Source organism: Ammospiza nelsoni, chromosome 1, assembly GCF_027579445.1.
Source record: "Ammospiza nelsoni isolate bAmmNel1 chromosome 1, bAmmNel1.pri, whole genome shotgun sequence".
Taxonomy (NCBI): Eukaryota; Metazoa; Chordata; class Aves; order Passeriformes; family Passerellidae; genus Ammospiza; species Ammospiza nelsoni.
The window spans coordinates 47861151-47878101 of NC_080633.1; the positions used below are offsets into that span (position 1 = coordinate 47861151).

A 16951-nucleotide genomic window follows, 5' to 3' on the forward strand; every position below is an offset into this window, starting at 1 on the left:
TGCCACAGCAGGGTTATCATTTGCTTAGTGTTTTATTGATTAGGCTAGTGAAGCTGGTGAGCCTCTAAGGGACCACAGGCAGTTCAGCTGTAGATAAAGATTCAGGGAGCCCCAAGGGCCTGATTGACATTGTGTATGAGAGGAGCCAGCCTGGTGGGGCACTGTACCTTCCCAGCTGCTGCTCCATGGACTCCCCTTCATCAGGAGAACACGTGGATGTGGAGGCTTTCCTTCTTCTGGGTATCCTGGCCACCTGGACTGCAAACCAACATCAGTCCCACTGAAGTGATTAATGTGTCTGGAAGCTTCAGTACTCTTAATGTGTGCTGCACATCTGCAAAAACCTGGAATGCTTAGCCAAGGTGAATGGAAAGGAGAAATGGCTTCTGCCTCCAAACCACTTCTCCTTTCTGAGCCTTGAGTTATGGAGCAATAAACAGGAAAAGGAATGAAATCACCTTTTGATGCTGTGCAGGTATGCTAGAATTATGCCCTATTAAAAGTTCAGTAAACTCTATTAACCTTTCTTACACTGCTAGGACTTGCATAACATCAGGAACTTCTTTCCCTTACAGTAGTAGAGAGGCTGTGTCATGTGTGTGCTATTTTTCTCTTTTCTCTGTAAAGCAAAAAAGACATGCTGGTTTTGCTTAACCAAGGGAGATAAGAGAACTTCCTCTTACTCAGTCCTGTGGCAATGCAATCCCAACCCAATACTATCCAGCTGAATTTAACCATGTGGAGACAGCTGCCTTTGGCAATTTTTATTTTTATTAGTGAGAGGGAGTGAGAGTCAGTGTTTCCTCTCTTTCAGTGTGAATCCTAGTAACCCCTAAGATGTCTGGCTGGATCCCTGCCTGTGCAGGGTTATTTCAGTTCAGGCAGTGCACACTGCTGCAGCTCATGGCAGGCTGCATCCACTCACAGGCAAAGCGCCTTAAATCTTTGCCCTGCACACACTGTGTAGCACAAATAAGAAGATGCTGAGAATCATGTGTTTAACAAAATCTCCTTTCCATGGCTCTTTGAAGAGCTTTAAAAAGATTTTTTTTTTTTTTTAATCCCCAACAAGCTCACAGTCTTTTAAAATTAGAAGGATTCGGGATTTTACTTTTAAGTTTACCTGTACGCTCTCTAAAGAAAAACCTTTGGTGACAAAGCTGACACAGCAGAATCGTGTTTATTGTCCACTATTATGCATCTGGTAAAGCAGATATGACAAGTCCTCTTTTCTTTAGACCTTAAATCTTTCCTTTTTTTCTTAGTGGATACTAGCAGGCTGGTTAAATAGAATTCCTCCATAGATGCAGTCCTCTGTAATTTATGTAATAGTAATTTCTACAACTTTTTATTGTAACTGGTTACATACCTGCATGCTGGCTGTGCACTGCAGCAGTTGTTACCGTTTGCAGACATTAGTGTTTGTTGAGAGCTCTGAAATAAAATTAATGCCCCTTTACATCCTCCCAGCCTTTGTGATTTCTTAGGTGTTCTGCTTTTGGTTTGAGTTTTTATTTATTTTGGCTTCTTTTTTAAACAGCATATGGTCATGTAGGATTAAGCTGCAGCTGTTCAGTGTTTGGGGATTTATTTGATGCCCTTTGAGAAAGAAACAGACTTCTGTTGCTTAACAGGGCCTTGCTGAGAAGAAGACTGACACTTCCTGTTGCTCTCCTGGGCTTCTAAACTACCACTTGTCATCCACCAGGTTTTTCCTCTGCCTCCATAATTAATCCTCTGAAAACCAGGGCTTGCAATTTGTAATCAAGATTCTAGCTAGGAGCTATTTGACTGAACTGTGGGGGGCGACAGGGAGGAGGAAGGGGGGCTATGACAAAAATCAGAGGAATCATCCAAATGGTGAAGAGTAAATGCTGAAGTAGTGAATAATGCATTAATGCTGTCCTTAAGTGGGAAGTAGGAGCCCTGTACACGATATAATTAGCACTTATATAAATGTATGCATTCCTGCACTGTAAAATGCCTAAATGAGGAACTACAACATGAGGTGGTCTAAGTGGAGTAGACTGTGGCTGGGAACTGTAGCCACTCTGGGTCTGTCCCACCTCGTCTCTGACACGATGCTGGATGAGTGCACTCACTTCTCTGTGGCTTCAAGCACACTCTGATCTGTGAAGAAGAAGCAGCACATGTCCCTGAGATCTCCTGCTAGCTTCTTGTTACTCTTTCTCAGCACCCAGAGCTGATCCAGGTTAATCTGGGAGCTTCTTGTCTGCCAAGTAAATTGGCTTCACTTAACCAGCTGCTGAATACAGCTTGCTGAGCAGGAGTGGTGACTGCTCAGACCATGCTGTCTGCAGCTGCAGGAGACAGCCAGCCAGACTATGCCTTGGCTATTTGGGCCATCACTGCTTGCTGCCTCTGTAGAGCATGTGCAAGTCCACAGGGAATGGTGTATGGAGACATTAACTTGAAATTACCCAGGCAGGAGAGCTGCTGTGTGGTGGGCACATGCCATGGGGTGAGTTTTCTGGGTGGTCACCTCTGGCATTTGATCAGTCCTGCTGCCCAGTGAGGGAGATGGAGCCCTGCCATGGGGTCACCCCAGGAGGGTGGATGTGGCCAGCATGGTCCTGGTGCTGGCACTGGGAGCAGGTGCCTGGGCAGTGCTGTTGTGTTTCAGCATGATGCTGCTCTGCCTGCCTTGTTCAGCTGTGCTGTACTATTCCTTATCAAATTCAGGGGCACTTGGAGACTGACACTAATTCTCATTTGTTTGCTTTTTATTTGTTTGAACACTCTGACAAATGCAGGGGTTCTGTTGGCTATAAAGTCATGATTCATGCTCTTGAAATTGTAGGAAGTGCTCTAGGAATTACATGGGGTTCTGGCTTCGTTGCTGTTCTGCCCATTCACCTGGAGTTTCAGGAGGCTCCACTTTGATGGCATTCCTCTTGAGCTTCCACAGGACATGGCTTTTCCTTTGGACCAAGGGGAAACTGTGAGCTGTCATGCTTCTGCACACAGACCTCTGCTGCAGGGAAACGTTTACTAGGCAGGCTGCTGTGCACAGTGTTTGTGCAGACATTGACCAAAAGATCTGCTTTTGTAACAGTGCCAATTATCACAGGCAGTATAAGCTTCTGTGTGTGTACACATATAACACTCTTGATTTGAAACTTACTCTTCCACATACAAGTATTCCACAATTTAAAACTCCCAGTGATAACTTCCATCACAGAAACTTAAGATTTTTCCTCTTCTTTAGGAGAAATAGATCACTTTAATGAGGCTCCTTAACTGATGGAGTTTGTCCTGATCTCAAAGTCATAAGATACTAGAACAAAGAGGCTGCTGTGATAAGTGAATGTAAAGTAACTCAACTGTGCTGTTTGCTAAGCACATTATACAACAAGGGGAAAAACCTTCTGCTGTGCTTTATTCAAGGAAACTTTTAACATGGCACATTAATAAACCCAAGCCAGAAAATGCCACACAGTTTAGGACTAGGCAGGAGCTCAAATAAAGGATTAGTTGCCCTCCACCTACCTCATTCCTGGGGTGTGACTGATTTGACTGTGGTCTCGTCGTTGGTGAGACATCCCTTTTGTGTATCTTTTGGTCAAATATTTCACAACAGCATGTCATCTGCTGTGGAGGGCAGCTTCAATCTTGACAGCAGGCTGCAGCCCAGAGAGCCTGGGAACCACCAGATGAGATGCTTACGTGGACAGAGGTGACATCCTGTTATGAGAGATGAGAGCAGCAGGGAAAGTGGAAAAACCCTTTGCCATCCTTACCATGTGTCTTTAAAGAATCTGGCACAAGCTGCTGTTGGGGCAGGGGAAAGAAAAACATTACTTGACCCCTGTATCTGGTAAGATAAACCTGTTCCTCTGTCAACAAAGACCGTTTGTGGCAGCAGATATTTGCCATGCAGGATAATTATCCTTTATGATGAGTAATAAGTTATTATGCTGTATAAGAGTGTGTCATTTGAGGGAGTGGCCACTGTAGCAGATGGTAGCCCTTGAATCCAGAAGATCCTGAAGAAACTCAGCTGTGTCACTGACCTTGTGAAGCTTGAATGGTAGCCCATAGCTCAGCACTGCAGGTAAAATAACCTGCCCTGCTTTACAAGTGGGCAGTTGGTTGGTTTGGGATCTTTAAAACAGACATTAAAAGAAGCTTCCTCAGTCAGAAGCTGGTGCAGCACTGGAAGATGTTATCTCAAGGTCATGGTGTCTTAGTGTTTTAGAGGTTTTCAAGACTACAGCTGACCTCATGGTAGCCCTGCGTTGAGGACACTGCTGCATCAAATGGTCTCTTTTGACCAATGCTCCTGTGTTTGTGGCTCTGCAGTACTCTAGAGACAGGAACACAGGATTTGGTTAATAGAAGTGTCTTCTCTTTGCCACACACAGTCTCAAGGAATTTTCTCAGATGCAGTGCAAAAAGTGAAAGGTAGCAGCCTGTGGAAATAGGCCATAGTCTGCCTGCCTGCATGTTTGCATTGCTTCTACTTTCTTTTTGCATGGTCTGTCCCTTCTGCTTGGTGTATGTCTGTCAGCAAACTGAGCAGAGGCTGGTTTGAGGACAGCTGTTGGCCGGGAGAGTGTCGACTCAGCCAGTTTTTCTGACTTTGAGAGCTGAGGACAGATTGCATTTGCTCCTGGATTAGAGTTACAGCTATGTGATGCATCCACGGGAGGTTTAAATCCCAACCTTTCCGTGGTACTCTGATACTTGGAGCACAGGCTATATGCAGTTGTGGCTTTTGGCTAACCAGAGGCTTAAGCTTCACATAACCCTCATCACACTTCAAAGTCATTACTGAAGTACAAAACAACTGGACTGATAGACTGTCTGCTCTGTTATTTGGGTTAAAGTTATATAAATGGCACTCCAAATGCCCCATAAGCTAAATTCCCTTTTCTAATGCAGTATCATGTGATGTTGTAGATGAAGCTGATAGGATACTTTTGTTAATTAGCTCTTGGAAAGAAGGCTTTTAACTTCTTACCCTTATTTGACAGGTAGTTTTCTTATCTAATTTGTGCTTTCTGTGGGCTCTTGCAGATGCAACCTCAGTATTGGGTGACTGGTGTTTTCTGGCTACAATATTCTTTGCATTTCTGGCAACGCAGGAGTGTAGTGTTACATCAGTGTAAACAAAATTCTTTATGGCTTAAGATCAACACCACTTGTAAATAGTAGTGAAGACTGACAGAAGGCTGAGATGTTTTCTGTGCCTTTTCTGACATTTAAAGGCTTGGGTGCATGCAAGATGGAGGAGTATCATCTTCACTGGTATGCAAAACTGATTTTCTGCCTTTGCTGCCTCTGGCCTGCTCCTCTTCACAGTTTTCCATTTCTTCACTTTTTGTTTTGGACTGTGCAATTGACCTCTGTTTTAGGAGGGTGAGTATTCATGTTCATTCAAAGCTTGGGTGCTCTGTTTTCAGTAACCTTTGCGTGGGCTAGCTGAGTGACAGTTTTGAGGAATTCTCATTTCTGTGACCTTTCCTTCACCATCTGGGATAGATGCTGTAAGGAGAGCACCCCAGTTGTTGGCGGTGGGTCCTGACGCCATTCCTGTGTGTGGAGCAGCAGATGGCTGTGCTGACTGACGCTGCACTGTGTTGACATGCAGACTCGATAACGTTAGGCTAGGCCTGCTCTGGAGACTTTTGTTGGAGGCATAATGCATGAGTGTTATCTTGTTAAACCCACACTTTCCCCCCTTTCACGGCAACAAGATCTCAGTCACCTTGACAAGTCTTTGGATGCCTGCCCCTTGCCCTTGCAGAACACTGGTGTCAAGGTCTTGTCACCAGCTTCCCAAGCTCCACTCTAGGAATACAGGTGGGCTGGCTTTTGGCCACAGAGTGGGAAGTCCCTAAAACATACAGGCTGTCTGCTAATGCAGTTTCTGCTTTGTTCCCACCTGTTATAATGATGCACTTCATTTTAGCCTTTTTGTCAAAATGTCCTTGAATTTGTGAGACAAGATAAGCTGCTCATGAAAGAGCCATGAAGAAAAGTGCTTGACCAAAGCACTGCTCTTGGTTTCTCCTTTTCCCTCATCACAGTGCCTCTCAGTAATTTTGTAGGGTCTCTTGGAGCATTTCTTATGTACATTCTTATGTTTTAATATCCAGTGTTCAGTGTCTTCCACCACTTAAACAATTCCATTTTGGCATGAAGTCTTCTGCAAAAGATGCGCATATGAAATGCACAATGGCTGTGGCGCTTCGCCAGCCTCTTCGAGGTAGGAGCCAGCTCTTGAGGGTCAGTCTCTTTCTTAAGAGTGTGGTGTAAAAACCTGCAGAGTTCTGTATCCAGATTCAGCCAGGAAGCTTCAATACTCTTTGCACAACATCAGGATAAACCTTAGTGGCACTCAGGTGTTACCAGCTGATCGTAGTTGTACTACCATAAGGCTGCATCATTGCTCTTGAGCAAGTATTTTGCAAAGCAAACTGCCTTTCACTGTGTAAACTCATTTCTCTGAGATGAGGCTGTGCATATATAGCAAAGTAATACTGCCTTGGGTTTCTGAGGCTGAATAAAGGGCCATGACAAGCTTTCACATGACAGCTTGATGGCATATGGTTCACGTACCTAGCGGAGAAAGGGACGTGGGCTGTTTCAAATCACATTTTATTTTGCAGGGACACAGAAGCATATTTTTCAAGTAGAATCCCAAATAACCACTTTGCATCCCAAGGCCCCATAATTTTGCTGGAAGCTTTGTAATTCATGGCAGAATGGTAGTGTGGTGGTGTGCCCTTTCCAAGCATATCCATTTATTTAACTAGAGACTACTCAGTTTTTCCACTGCTGCAGTAAGGCAGGATTGGGTGGGAAAAGGTGCTGTTTCTGGAACTAGGAGACTCTACCCCAGCAAGGAATGATTCAGAAAATCCAGAAAAAGAGCCAAATGCCAGAGACTACGTACACTATAATATAATGCCTATATTTGGAAGCTGTAAGTCACCTTTGATTTTTATGACCTTCTAAATTTTTGTTTTCAGTGTTGATTCTCCTCCCTTATTGGACAGATTTGAATAATTCAGTGCAAGTTAAATAAGCTGTTCATGTCCAGTTTAATGACTCAGAAGAAATCAATGTTGCCACAGACACAACATTCTCTGTGAGTCTTTCTCTTCCTGCAGAATTATAAGGAAAAAAGGCATCTTTTGAAAAATTAAAAATTAAAATCCTGTGACTGTGGGCATTATATGAAGGATTTTGCCCAACTTCAAAACAACTGAGCATAAGGTGAACTGGTTTGGATGAAGACATTATTGTTCTTAGCTAAATATGATAAGAAATTAAATACTGAGGAGGAAAAGTGCATTTTATCATTATATGAATTAAAAGGCAACTCCCCCCCTTTTGTTTTTAATGCAGGGAACTGATTTTGGTTTGCTGTCTGGCAGAAGGGAGTTGCAACAACTGGTGTAATTTTTTGTGCCTAAATATAACACACATACACAGAGACACTTGCAGTAGTACTCTCTTCTGTTGCCTGAATTATCATGTAGTGAAGTGTTTGTCACAGGAACAATCAGTGGAGGTGGTGACAAAGAAGCCTGCTGGACTGTCACCCTGAGTTTTGAATGATTTTGGGAGTTCAGCTGCATTGCCACTATGTAATTGGTTCCTGGTAGTATTTATGCATGGACAAGATTGCTGTGTTTAGTATAATTTAATATAGGTATTTGATTTACTGTTTCTTTATTCATTAGGTTACTATTTTGTAGTCATTATGTTCCTGGCAGTCTCAGGCCTTTTGTGGTTTCATCTCATGCATTTGGGAATTTGGGACATATTTTCAGCTGCCTAGTCTATTTTAAACTCTTTTAAAATTAAAAAAAAAAAATCAACAAATAATGGGTTAGAACAGATTGATCCTTTTGAGCCATTTGCCTAATTAACCTTTGCCTCTCAGGAATCAGCTTTGATTCTGTTCAATCAAGTGCAATGTATCCCAGCCCTTAATAACCAGCATTTCTTCTGAGGACCTTGGAAGTCTTCCCTGACTTTTACTTTTCTAACTGCTGCCACTCTCTTGGCATTGCACCAGTTTGCAGAGACCGAATTGGAGAAGGACAGAAAAGAGTAATAACAGGATATCAAGAGAAAAGGCCATAGGATGGCCTCTAACTTAATCAAGTGTTTCTGAAAAGTACGGTTAGCACAGTGCTTGAGACTTCAAGGTACTCTGCACCTCAAATGCAGATTTATGAACCTACTAATGAAAGAAAGAACAGTATTTACATGTGCATTGCATGCACCCAAAGGATGACCCTTCTGGCACTTCCTCTAGTGTTAAAGTTTGAGGGAATCTTCTGAGAGACTTTATACAGGTAGAAAGTCTCTTCCCCCCTGTCTTCTCCCCCCTCACGTGAAAAAAGGAAACAATTAGGCTCAAGATCTGATCCTCTGTGTGGAAAAAGAGGTAAATGGGAGTCTTCCCAGTTGCTCCTAAATTACTCTCTCTGATAGAACCTCCCAGAATTTGCACAAGTGTCCTGATAAAGCATCACTGCCTCACAACTCAGGAGACACCTTTTCTGGGTAGATGGATAAGGGTGATGTTTCTTTAGCCTCGCAGAGATTCTCTGAGTTTTGAGCAGCTCCCCTCTTAATTTTGCTGAGTGTGACCTGCTCTGCTTACTGATTTAGTGGAAGTCTGTATGCACAGCAGCATGGATTTCATCCATTTGGAAATAGCTTGGGTTGGGTGTTTCCAAGGAGGTGGTCAAGAAGGCTTCCAGGTTTCATCATACATGATCATTCACGTGTTTCCTGCAGTTGGTTGTGGTTTGGGTCATTGTGAGAATGTTGTATTCCCTTCCAGAAGTCTAGGAAGAAGGTTGCTGTTCTCGCAGCCTTTTTGGTTTTTCTCTCATGCCTTGGGTATGCACAATGCTCAGAGTTTATGAATCATCGTTCTGTCCCTGCAATGATACAGCTGCACTGACACCACAGCATCACATGAACATATATCAGATACTCAGTGCAAAGTTCATAGGTCCTGCAAAGGGATGGCTTTGCTGCAAATTTGGGGCAGAGAACAGCACAAGGAGAGCATCCCTGAATCCAGGGCACCACTGAAATAGGAAAAGAAAGAAATTAACTATTTCAATTGCCTCCTGCCTTGTAATGCTGCTTGTTCTCCCCCTTCAACTCTCAGTAGTAACCATCCATAATTCATGTTTTCCTTCTTCTAGTTCCGTTACAGTTTCCTTTCTCCCTGTGACAAATACTTCAATCACTCACATAATGTAATAGCATCCGTGAATGCAAACGTCAGGGTGGGAGTGTTTGTGTGGCCTGCACTGCATTGCCAATTTGCTTGATGGATTTTGGCTTCTCTGCTCCTTCCATTTACTCCTGGTTCCCTTTCCAACTGCAGTGCCTTGATCTGCTTTTTGGTTTCAGACCATGCTGCAGGCAAATCAGCAATGACTAGACTTTGAAGAGTATCTGCTTTCATCCCAATGAGGGAGCTGCAAAAAAAGTAGCCTAAATAAATTCACCTATTTTATAGTTGTGTATATATATGAATGTTTTAAAAATTATATATAACATGTATATGATCTGTTTTATGTGTATCTATAGTATAGATAAATATAAATACATTTAATATGTAGGAAATGCAGCTCCCTGATTTTATCATTATTTCTTCTTACTGTGGATACATTTTTTCCTGAGAATCTTCCAACATATTTTGTTGTGTCATTAGCTGGCAGTTACTCCCAAAGCAATATGGCATGGTATTCCCATCCAAGCCCTTAAGCTGACTTCAGAAACTCTCTGGTGGCTTCCAGCAGCCGTTAAGATGTGGCACTGGACACAGTTTTTCCTTCCATTTAAGGAGTGATTGAGAAGATGCAGATGCTTTTATTGGAAAAGGAGAAACTGGGGATTTTTTCCTCATCCAACTTCACAGGGGTAGATGAAGGAAGTATACGAGGCTGAAAGTCATTGAGCATGCTTTTCTTTCCTCCTTCTGCTTTTGTTTTTATGGGGGTGTGAGTAAACAGGGTCTTGGGGGGAAATGACTACTTTGTAAATGGGATATGCCAGCAAAAATAAGATGTATTTTTACAGTGCATGCATTGATGAAAGCCTTAAAAGTTGCTCCTTCACTGTGAAGGCATCCCACTAAGGTGACCCATTGCCCTGGTCGGCGTGGGCAGCCCCAAAAACTGAGTGCCACAGATCCCTTTGCAGCCCCAGCGTGCTCAGACTTGCTTCCCATCATCTCACTGTGTTAAACTTAGTCTGCTCGGTGCTCTTGGTGCTATTGGTGGGAGCCTGTTCTTTGACCTACCCTTGTGCAAGGTATTCATCACAGGGCCAGGCAGAGTTGGGAAGAGAAGCCTGGGTCCCATTAGTCATTAGCAACAAGGTCCAGCAGCAGGTTTGTATTTAAAACAAACAGCCAAACAGCAAAAAAAAAAAAAAAAGAAACCAAAAAAAACCCCAAACCCACCCTTTCTACACACACCACTCCCCCCCACATCTCCTCACACCTGTTTAAGTCACAAGGATCTGCAAGATCTGTGTTTATCTGTGTTTGCCACTTTTGGGCTGTTAGCTTTCCCTGCTCTCCATCTATTTCTCTAAGCATCTAACTATGCTTAAAACAATCAGAAAAGAGTTAATCACAGCCCTTAACCTCAGGCTGTTGACAGCTGGGGCAGCAGGGACCACCACAGCCCTCACAGGGAACACATACATGCATGGGGTGCTTCCCCATCCTTATAGTTACTCGCCCCATCATCCAGCAATGCCAAAGGAAAAACAGGGACTGTGAATGGTGATGAGTGTGCCCTTTCAACAGCACAAGTGGAGATTAAGGTGAGGAATGGGGAGAGCAGGCAGTTGATGGAGAGTGCTCCCTTCCAGGTACCATTAGCACAGCTCAGCTGCATTTTTTTTTTTCTTTTTTTAGTCCAACTCTCACATTTCATGCCCATCTCTTAGAGCAGAATAGATTTAGGAGCAAGGCCAGTTTGGGTAGGTTTGCAGATACAATTTTGACATACAAATTTGGTGGCCCAAGTGGTTTTGTCCTGTTCTTTTTGTTAACTAGCTAACACATATGTGTCTGTCAGTAAACACTTCAGTTACATGCATTCATGCTCTACTCTTAGATATATAAGTGTTCCCTAAAACTTCACCATGGGCCATAATATGTTTGTGGGATCTTATCTCAAGAGCAAAGAGGAAGAGTATGTAGACTAGAGGCATGGGAGAAAGGAATTATTTTATGTTGCTCAAAATGGTTTGGGATTGAGTGGTTTTTGCATGGGCTATTTATAATAATGTCTGTGAGTAGCTGAAGCAAGATTTGGTGCAGCTGTATGCTGAAGAAGGCGACAGAAAAGCAAGAGAAGGCAAATGGCATTTCTCAATGTTGTTAACTTTAGGCTTATGCACTGGCTGATAGAAAGCACTAGAGTTGTAGAAAAACTCAGGCCTCGAGCAAAGGTATGTAATTGAGCTTTTGTAGGGCACCATACTGAGGCCAAGTGTTCACTTAAACACTTCACTGAGTCTCTGATTGCTGAACTTAATGCTTCACATTTTCCTCACTTTCTCCTCTTTTCCCTTTCCTCAAAATTACCAGCTCCATGCTGTGCTCAGCTCAGCAGAAATAGGTCACTGTGCTCACTGATGCTCTGCTCTGGGGACCCTCTCTCTTGACAGTGGCGGCCAGGTGACCTGTGTCTGTAATGGCTGCAGTTCTAGTTTTGTGCAGGGGTGGTCCAGAAATGGACTGTAACTCTAAATACCTTCCTACCCCTTCAAACTGATTTTGGAGGAAGCAGCTTCTCTTCCTTAGGTAAAGACCTGAGGTGCATTCTGCATGGATGGAGCTGGGATCTGCCTTGTGCAGCAGTCTCAGACCATCCCATCTGCCTTGCTGCAGAGCCATAGGTTCACTGGTTTGCAGGCAAATGACCCTCTAGTGTTTCTTAGGAGAGCCCCAACATTCCCCACTGCAAGAGCAGGTGGGGTTTTGTGGGCAATATGAATTCAAGCTGGGAAGTGAAGCTCAGTGCAAATTAAATGTGGTCCTGATGGCTCAGGATGAACAGGAAGCCATCAGCAGGCAAGGGACCTATCTGCAAGTTTGCAGCGTTGCAAAAGAATGCCAGAATGACTTAAATTACTCCTGGGTACGTGGGATTAAAAAGAGAAACCCAATGCTACTTGTTTTTGAGTAGGAAGGCTTTGAGGAAAGGATTGCAATGATACCCTGAGGTGTAGAAATGTGTTGAAGCTGTAGGCATTTGCTCAGCACTGTGACTAATCTTCTGGAAACCAAAAGGAATTCCCTTAGAGGAGAATGCCGTGCGTCACCCATGGCCAAAAAAAGAGGGAGTCATGTTTCCTTGACAGCACATCATGTTTGCATATTTTCAGTGCTGGAGGAGAGTCCTTCATCCTGATCACTGCATGTTTTCAAGTATTTTCAGTGTGCCTGGGGTGCCAGGATATTAATTTCAATAGCTTTGTTTAAATAGATTGTGTAAGTAACTCAGTCAGTGGGTATTTATAATAGGGTTTCATATTCAAGCAGAGGCATTTTCAGTATAGTTACTCATATTACAGCTTCTTAACCAGTACATTTTAAAGCTGGGAAGTTAGAGCAGACTCTCCAGGAGCCATAAGGTTTCTTTGGGAAATATGACTTTTCTACAACGTTTTTCATGAGTTAGTAGTTGCACAACATGGTTGAGGATGAAAGAAATAATGCCAAGGATATACATAAATAGAGTAGTACTTCAGTGTTGTATTGTGGACTGCAAGAGCTTGGGCTTCAGCTTTGGCTTTTGGTAACTATTTGCATTTAATTTGAGTTTTTCTTAATTGGAGAATTCCTCCCCCTCTTTTTCCGCAGTTACTGTCTGTATTCACATCTCCTTTGAAATCCTTGTTGAATCAAAAAGCTACAAACAGCAAATGAATTTATGAGCTGCTCTCAGTGGTTGTAAGATTGCTGATGTAGTGCCTAAATAAGCACCTGAAATCTTTTTGAAGCATCAAATGCCCAAAGCAGCAGCCTTGGAAGAAGCTGCATTTCCAAGCTGACATTGCATCAAAGTAGCATGTACTAATGTTGCTTGAAACTGCTGGAAGAAATAGCAGTAAATAACTGGTTATCAAGAGCAATTTTCCAGGCTGTAATGCAATGGACAGAGAGAGTGTCTGTGATGCTGCTTTAAGGAAAGAAGGATCTTGCAGCTGATTCTTGTGTTTGCAGATTCCTTTTGACCAAGAAAAAATACCTGAGGTATTTTCAGGTGTCACCTGAGGAGAAAAGAGTAAAGTACTGGGCAAACATTGATTTTTAATTTGTAACAGCAGAGGAAGTCTTTTTCTCTCCAGGAATCAAACCAATGTTGCTGCAAATCATGCAGCAGCTTTGAATTGAGATTTGATTCTGACCCTGCATATGCGGTATCTCTGCAAGAGGTAAACCCTTTGTATGGTTTCTTCACCTTGAACAAGGGTACAGCATCTCCATAATATAACGAAATAAAGTAAAAAGATTCCTGCGTCCTGTTTCCTTACTTGCTTTTCTGTGACTGGATACTTTTAAAAAAATAAATACATAGCAGTTGAAAAAGTTCTTGTGGGGCTTTACAGGTGTAAATGGGAAGGAAGGTAGGTTTTTACAGTGAGATGATGATTTTTAATGAAAGTGGTACTTGCTTTTAGGGCAGTCTACATCTTTCTTCTGTAGCTATTGAGTGTCACATAACTCACATATAACATTCTAGAAATAAATCAGTCAAATGGTAGAGGCATCCACAGCCTTGACTGATTTGATTAAGTAATCAGAAAGTCTAGCTTCAAAAAGAAAAAGACAACAGTAATTTGCATACCCCCAACCCATGTATGCATAGACTTGAAGCCGCCTTTGCAGCAGCCAGGTGAGCACCCTGAGTGCATCCCTGTGTGTGTTAGCCTACCTCCCTCTCAGCTGTCCAGTGTATTTCTCAAATGCACTGCAACAGAGGTGAGTAATTCAAAATGAGGTGATTCCCGAATTCAGAGGGAGGTCTTGACTGTGCCTGTATTGTTCCTGCCTGGGTTATTGTTCTCCAAGGTGCCTCAGCTAAGGCTGCTTCTGAGTTGGACACAGCACTGAGGTGTTTTTTAAATGGAACTGCCTTCTTTGCTTGCTGCCCGGCCCATTTTTATTTTGCATGCTGGCTGAATTGCAAGGAAAATTATGTTTACAAATACCTTGTATTGGTTTTGTACTTTCCCTAGCTGCCTTCCAGTTCAGCTGAATTTGTGTGTGTGCAGCCTAGTGTGTTCACCAAACAGTAACACCAAATCACACGTCCCCTGCTACCACAGTGGTTGGGCTTTAATGGAACACCTTTTTCATTTTTCTGATTATCCCACTGTTTTCTGCTGTTTTCTGAACCATCTCCACCCTCTTTGTCTTAGTAATAATAGTCTCTGCAGACTAGAAATTCATTGTCTGTGGCTATTTTATAATTCATATGGTATAGGCTTTTTATGATACCTTGAAGACACTGAAAGCTAGAAGTCCATTAAAGTGAAAGCACATTGGTGCTTAGGGATTAGGCTGTGAATACCTGCAGTGGGAAGCCATAGAAAGACAGGACTAAAACTATGCTTTGCCAGCTGCTCTTGCAGGATGGATGTATATAATTAGCATATGAGGTGTCAGTGGATGCTCAAGAATTATGCAGTATTGCTCTGAGGATTTGAAAGGCTAATAAAACTTTTTGTATTATATCCTTTGGCAGGCTTCTGTGTTGACTATTCACACCCTCTTGAATATAAGCTTTTAACTATACTGGCTTTTTACTGTGTCTGTGTACAGGGTGGTGAGAGTAATTTAAACAATATTTATATGCATCATTTAATTCTTCTGTTGCCATAAAAATGTTTTTGTAACCACGGGTAAAGGAAATTATCCTCTGGAGTTCAAGGATAATATATTAAGTGACTGGGTTTAAGACTGGGTAAGGGAAGTGAGCCTGTACAGTTGCAAGACAGGTGTAGAATCCTGTTTGAGTGAATCTCATAACCTTGTTGAAGTGAATGAAATTCAGGGTGCAGGATTTAGCCCCTAGAGGTAAACCTAGAAAAGATTCAGTAGGTGAAGAAATTTGGGATTGATTAACAAAGGGCATTACAAGAATAATAATTGAGGATTACCTTTCTACCCTAACTTTAAATGGTGGTGCACATTTCCCTCATCTCTCCCTCAAATTTCTTCTCCCTCTGAGCTGGGTTGTCTTAATTCCTGCACCTCATATGTAATATTGTGAATCCCTGGGAATGGTTTTTTTGGGATTGATAGAAACCTGTTGACACTGAGGAACAAAGTTGACTACAACTGATAGAAATATCTGGAATAATTTTCTGTGTTTGTCATTCAGAAGATCCTTTGGTGTTAATTTGGGATATTGCAATAGTAATGATTGATGCAGTTTCTCTGTCAGGCAAATTCAGATATGCTTGTAACTTAGAAACCAAAAAACCTGCTTGCGACAGCTAATTCAAGGCAAACAAAGTGTCACTGTTTCTCTTGCTTTGTTTTGTTTCATCATGAGCATTTCTTGTATTTCTTTTTTCAAGAGATAGGATAAAAACAGTGCTGCAGTTCTGCTGTTTCTTCCATTTCTGTAATGCTTGCAGTAGAGTGATTAATTCTCTTTTTCTCTCTGTTTTTTCTTACAGTATCAAGCTTTTGGCTGTGCAGGAGCTGGCTGACAGAGAAGCATTGGAAAAGGTATTTAAAAATACATCTAATGCAATTATTATAACAGATTTAAGCTCTTAAAGCCCTCTGTGTTAGTTGTTCTTCCTAACTTCATGGAATACCATGCTGCATAGAATAGGATGTTTTCCTAGCTACATAGTGCATGAAGGCAGAGGGTCAATGTTTTGTCTAAGCTGACTGTGTGCTTTTGGTGTTTTCTGATTTTACAGCAAGCTCGGGGTAAGCAATGCTTAATAATAATCAGTAACTGATAAATCCAGTGTTGCTCTTCATCCAAGGGTGTTGCAAGCACAGCAGGCTCAGGTCAGATAAGTGGAAGAAATTCTTTACTGTAGGGGTGAGAAGGCACTTGAACAGGTCCCTCAGGGCTGTGGATGCCTCATTCCTAGAAGTGTTCAAGGCCAGGCTGGATGGGGCTCTGAGCTACCTGGTCTGGTGAAAGGTGTCCCTCGCATGGCATGAGGGCTGGAACCAGATGATCTTTTAAGGTCCCTTCCAACCCAAACTGTCCTATGATGGCCTGCTTCTGGATGAAGAACCAAATTTCTTTCTGCTTTATGATTCTTCTGGCCTGGCAAGTAGGACTGGACTCCCAGTGCCCATACTGGGACCAGTGGCTCACCCTCACTTACTACACCAACAACTTCACCTCAAGAGCAAGGAGCCAGCTGTGAGGCAGCATGAGTGACCTTTTAGCATGCAAAGAAAACAAGTGGATTCTGAGCCCCGTTGGAAAAACTGCTGTCCTAGAGCAGGCATTGAGCTGGTCCTGATCCAAGCAGCCCCTCTGTACCTACGAGTAGTGTGGAAAGGCTCAGGCAGGAAGGAGCAACCCTTCTCCTGCCTTGGACACATCCTTGTCTGTGTGAGGGAGGATGTCCTGCAGTGCTGTGCTCGGGCTGCTTCTGCTGGGTACTCTAGAAACAATGAGTAAAGATAGAGCAGCTGGGGGCTTCAGCCTTGTGCTTTGCCACTGACTGGAGATGCATTTCACCAAGATCCTTCGTACACCCCAGTTAATTCACACAGGGCTGTGGTCATTGCTGGGTCCTCAGGTTGAAGGAGGAATTGAGAATCTGACTCCATGTTCTTAGAAGGCAAATTTATTATTTTATGATATTATCTTATATTAAAGAGTGTTGTACTAAAGCTATACTAAAGAATAGAGAAAGGATTCTTACAGAAGGCTTA

General features: G+C 42.7%; 1 protein-coding gene across 1 annotated transcript in view; it reads left to right on the forward strand.

Moving 5' to 3' along the window:
* EEPD1 (endonuclease/exonuclease/phosphatase family domain containing 1) overlaps positions 1–16951 on the forward strand; it is a 62978-nt gene that overhangs the window by 17450 nt on the left and 28577 nt on the right. The window contains exon 2 of the mRNA XM_059473674.1: positions 15718–15769. Within this exon, the coding sequence (XP_059329657.1) occupies positions 15718–15769 (52 nt within the window). The remainder of the gene's footprint in view (positions 1–15717; positions 15770–16951) is intronic.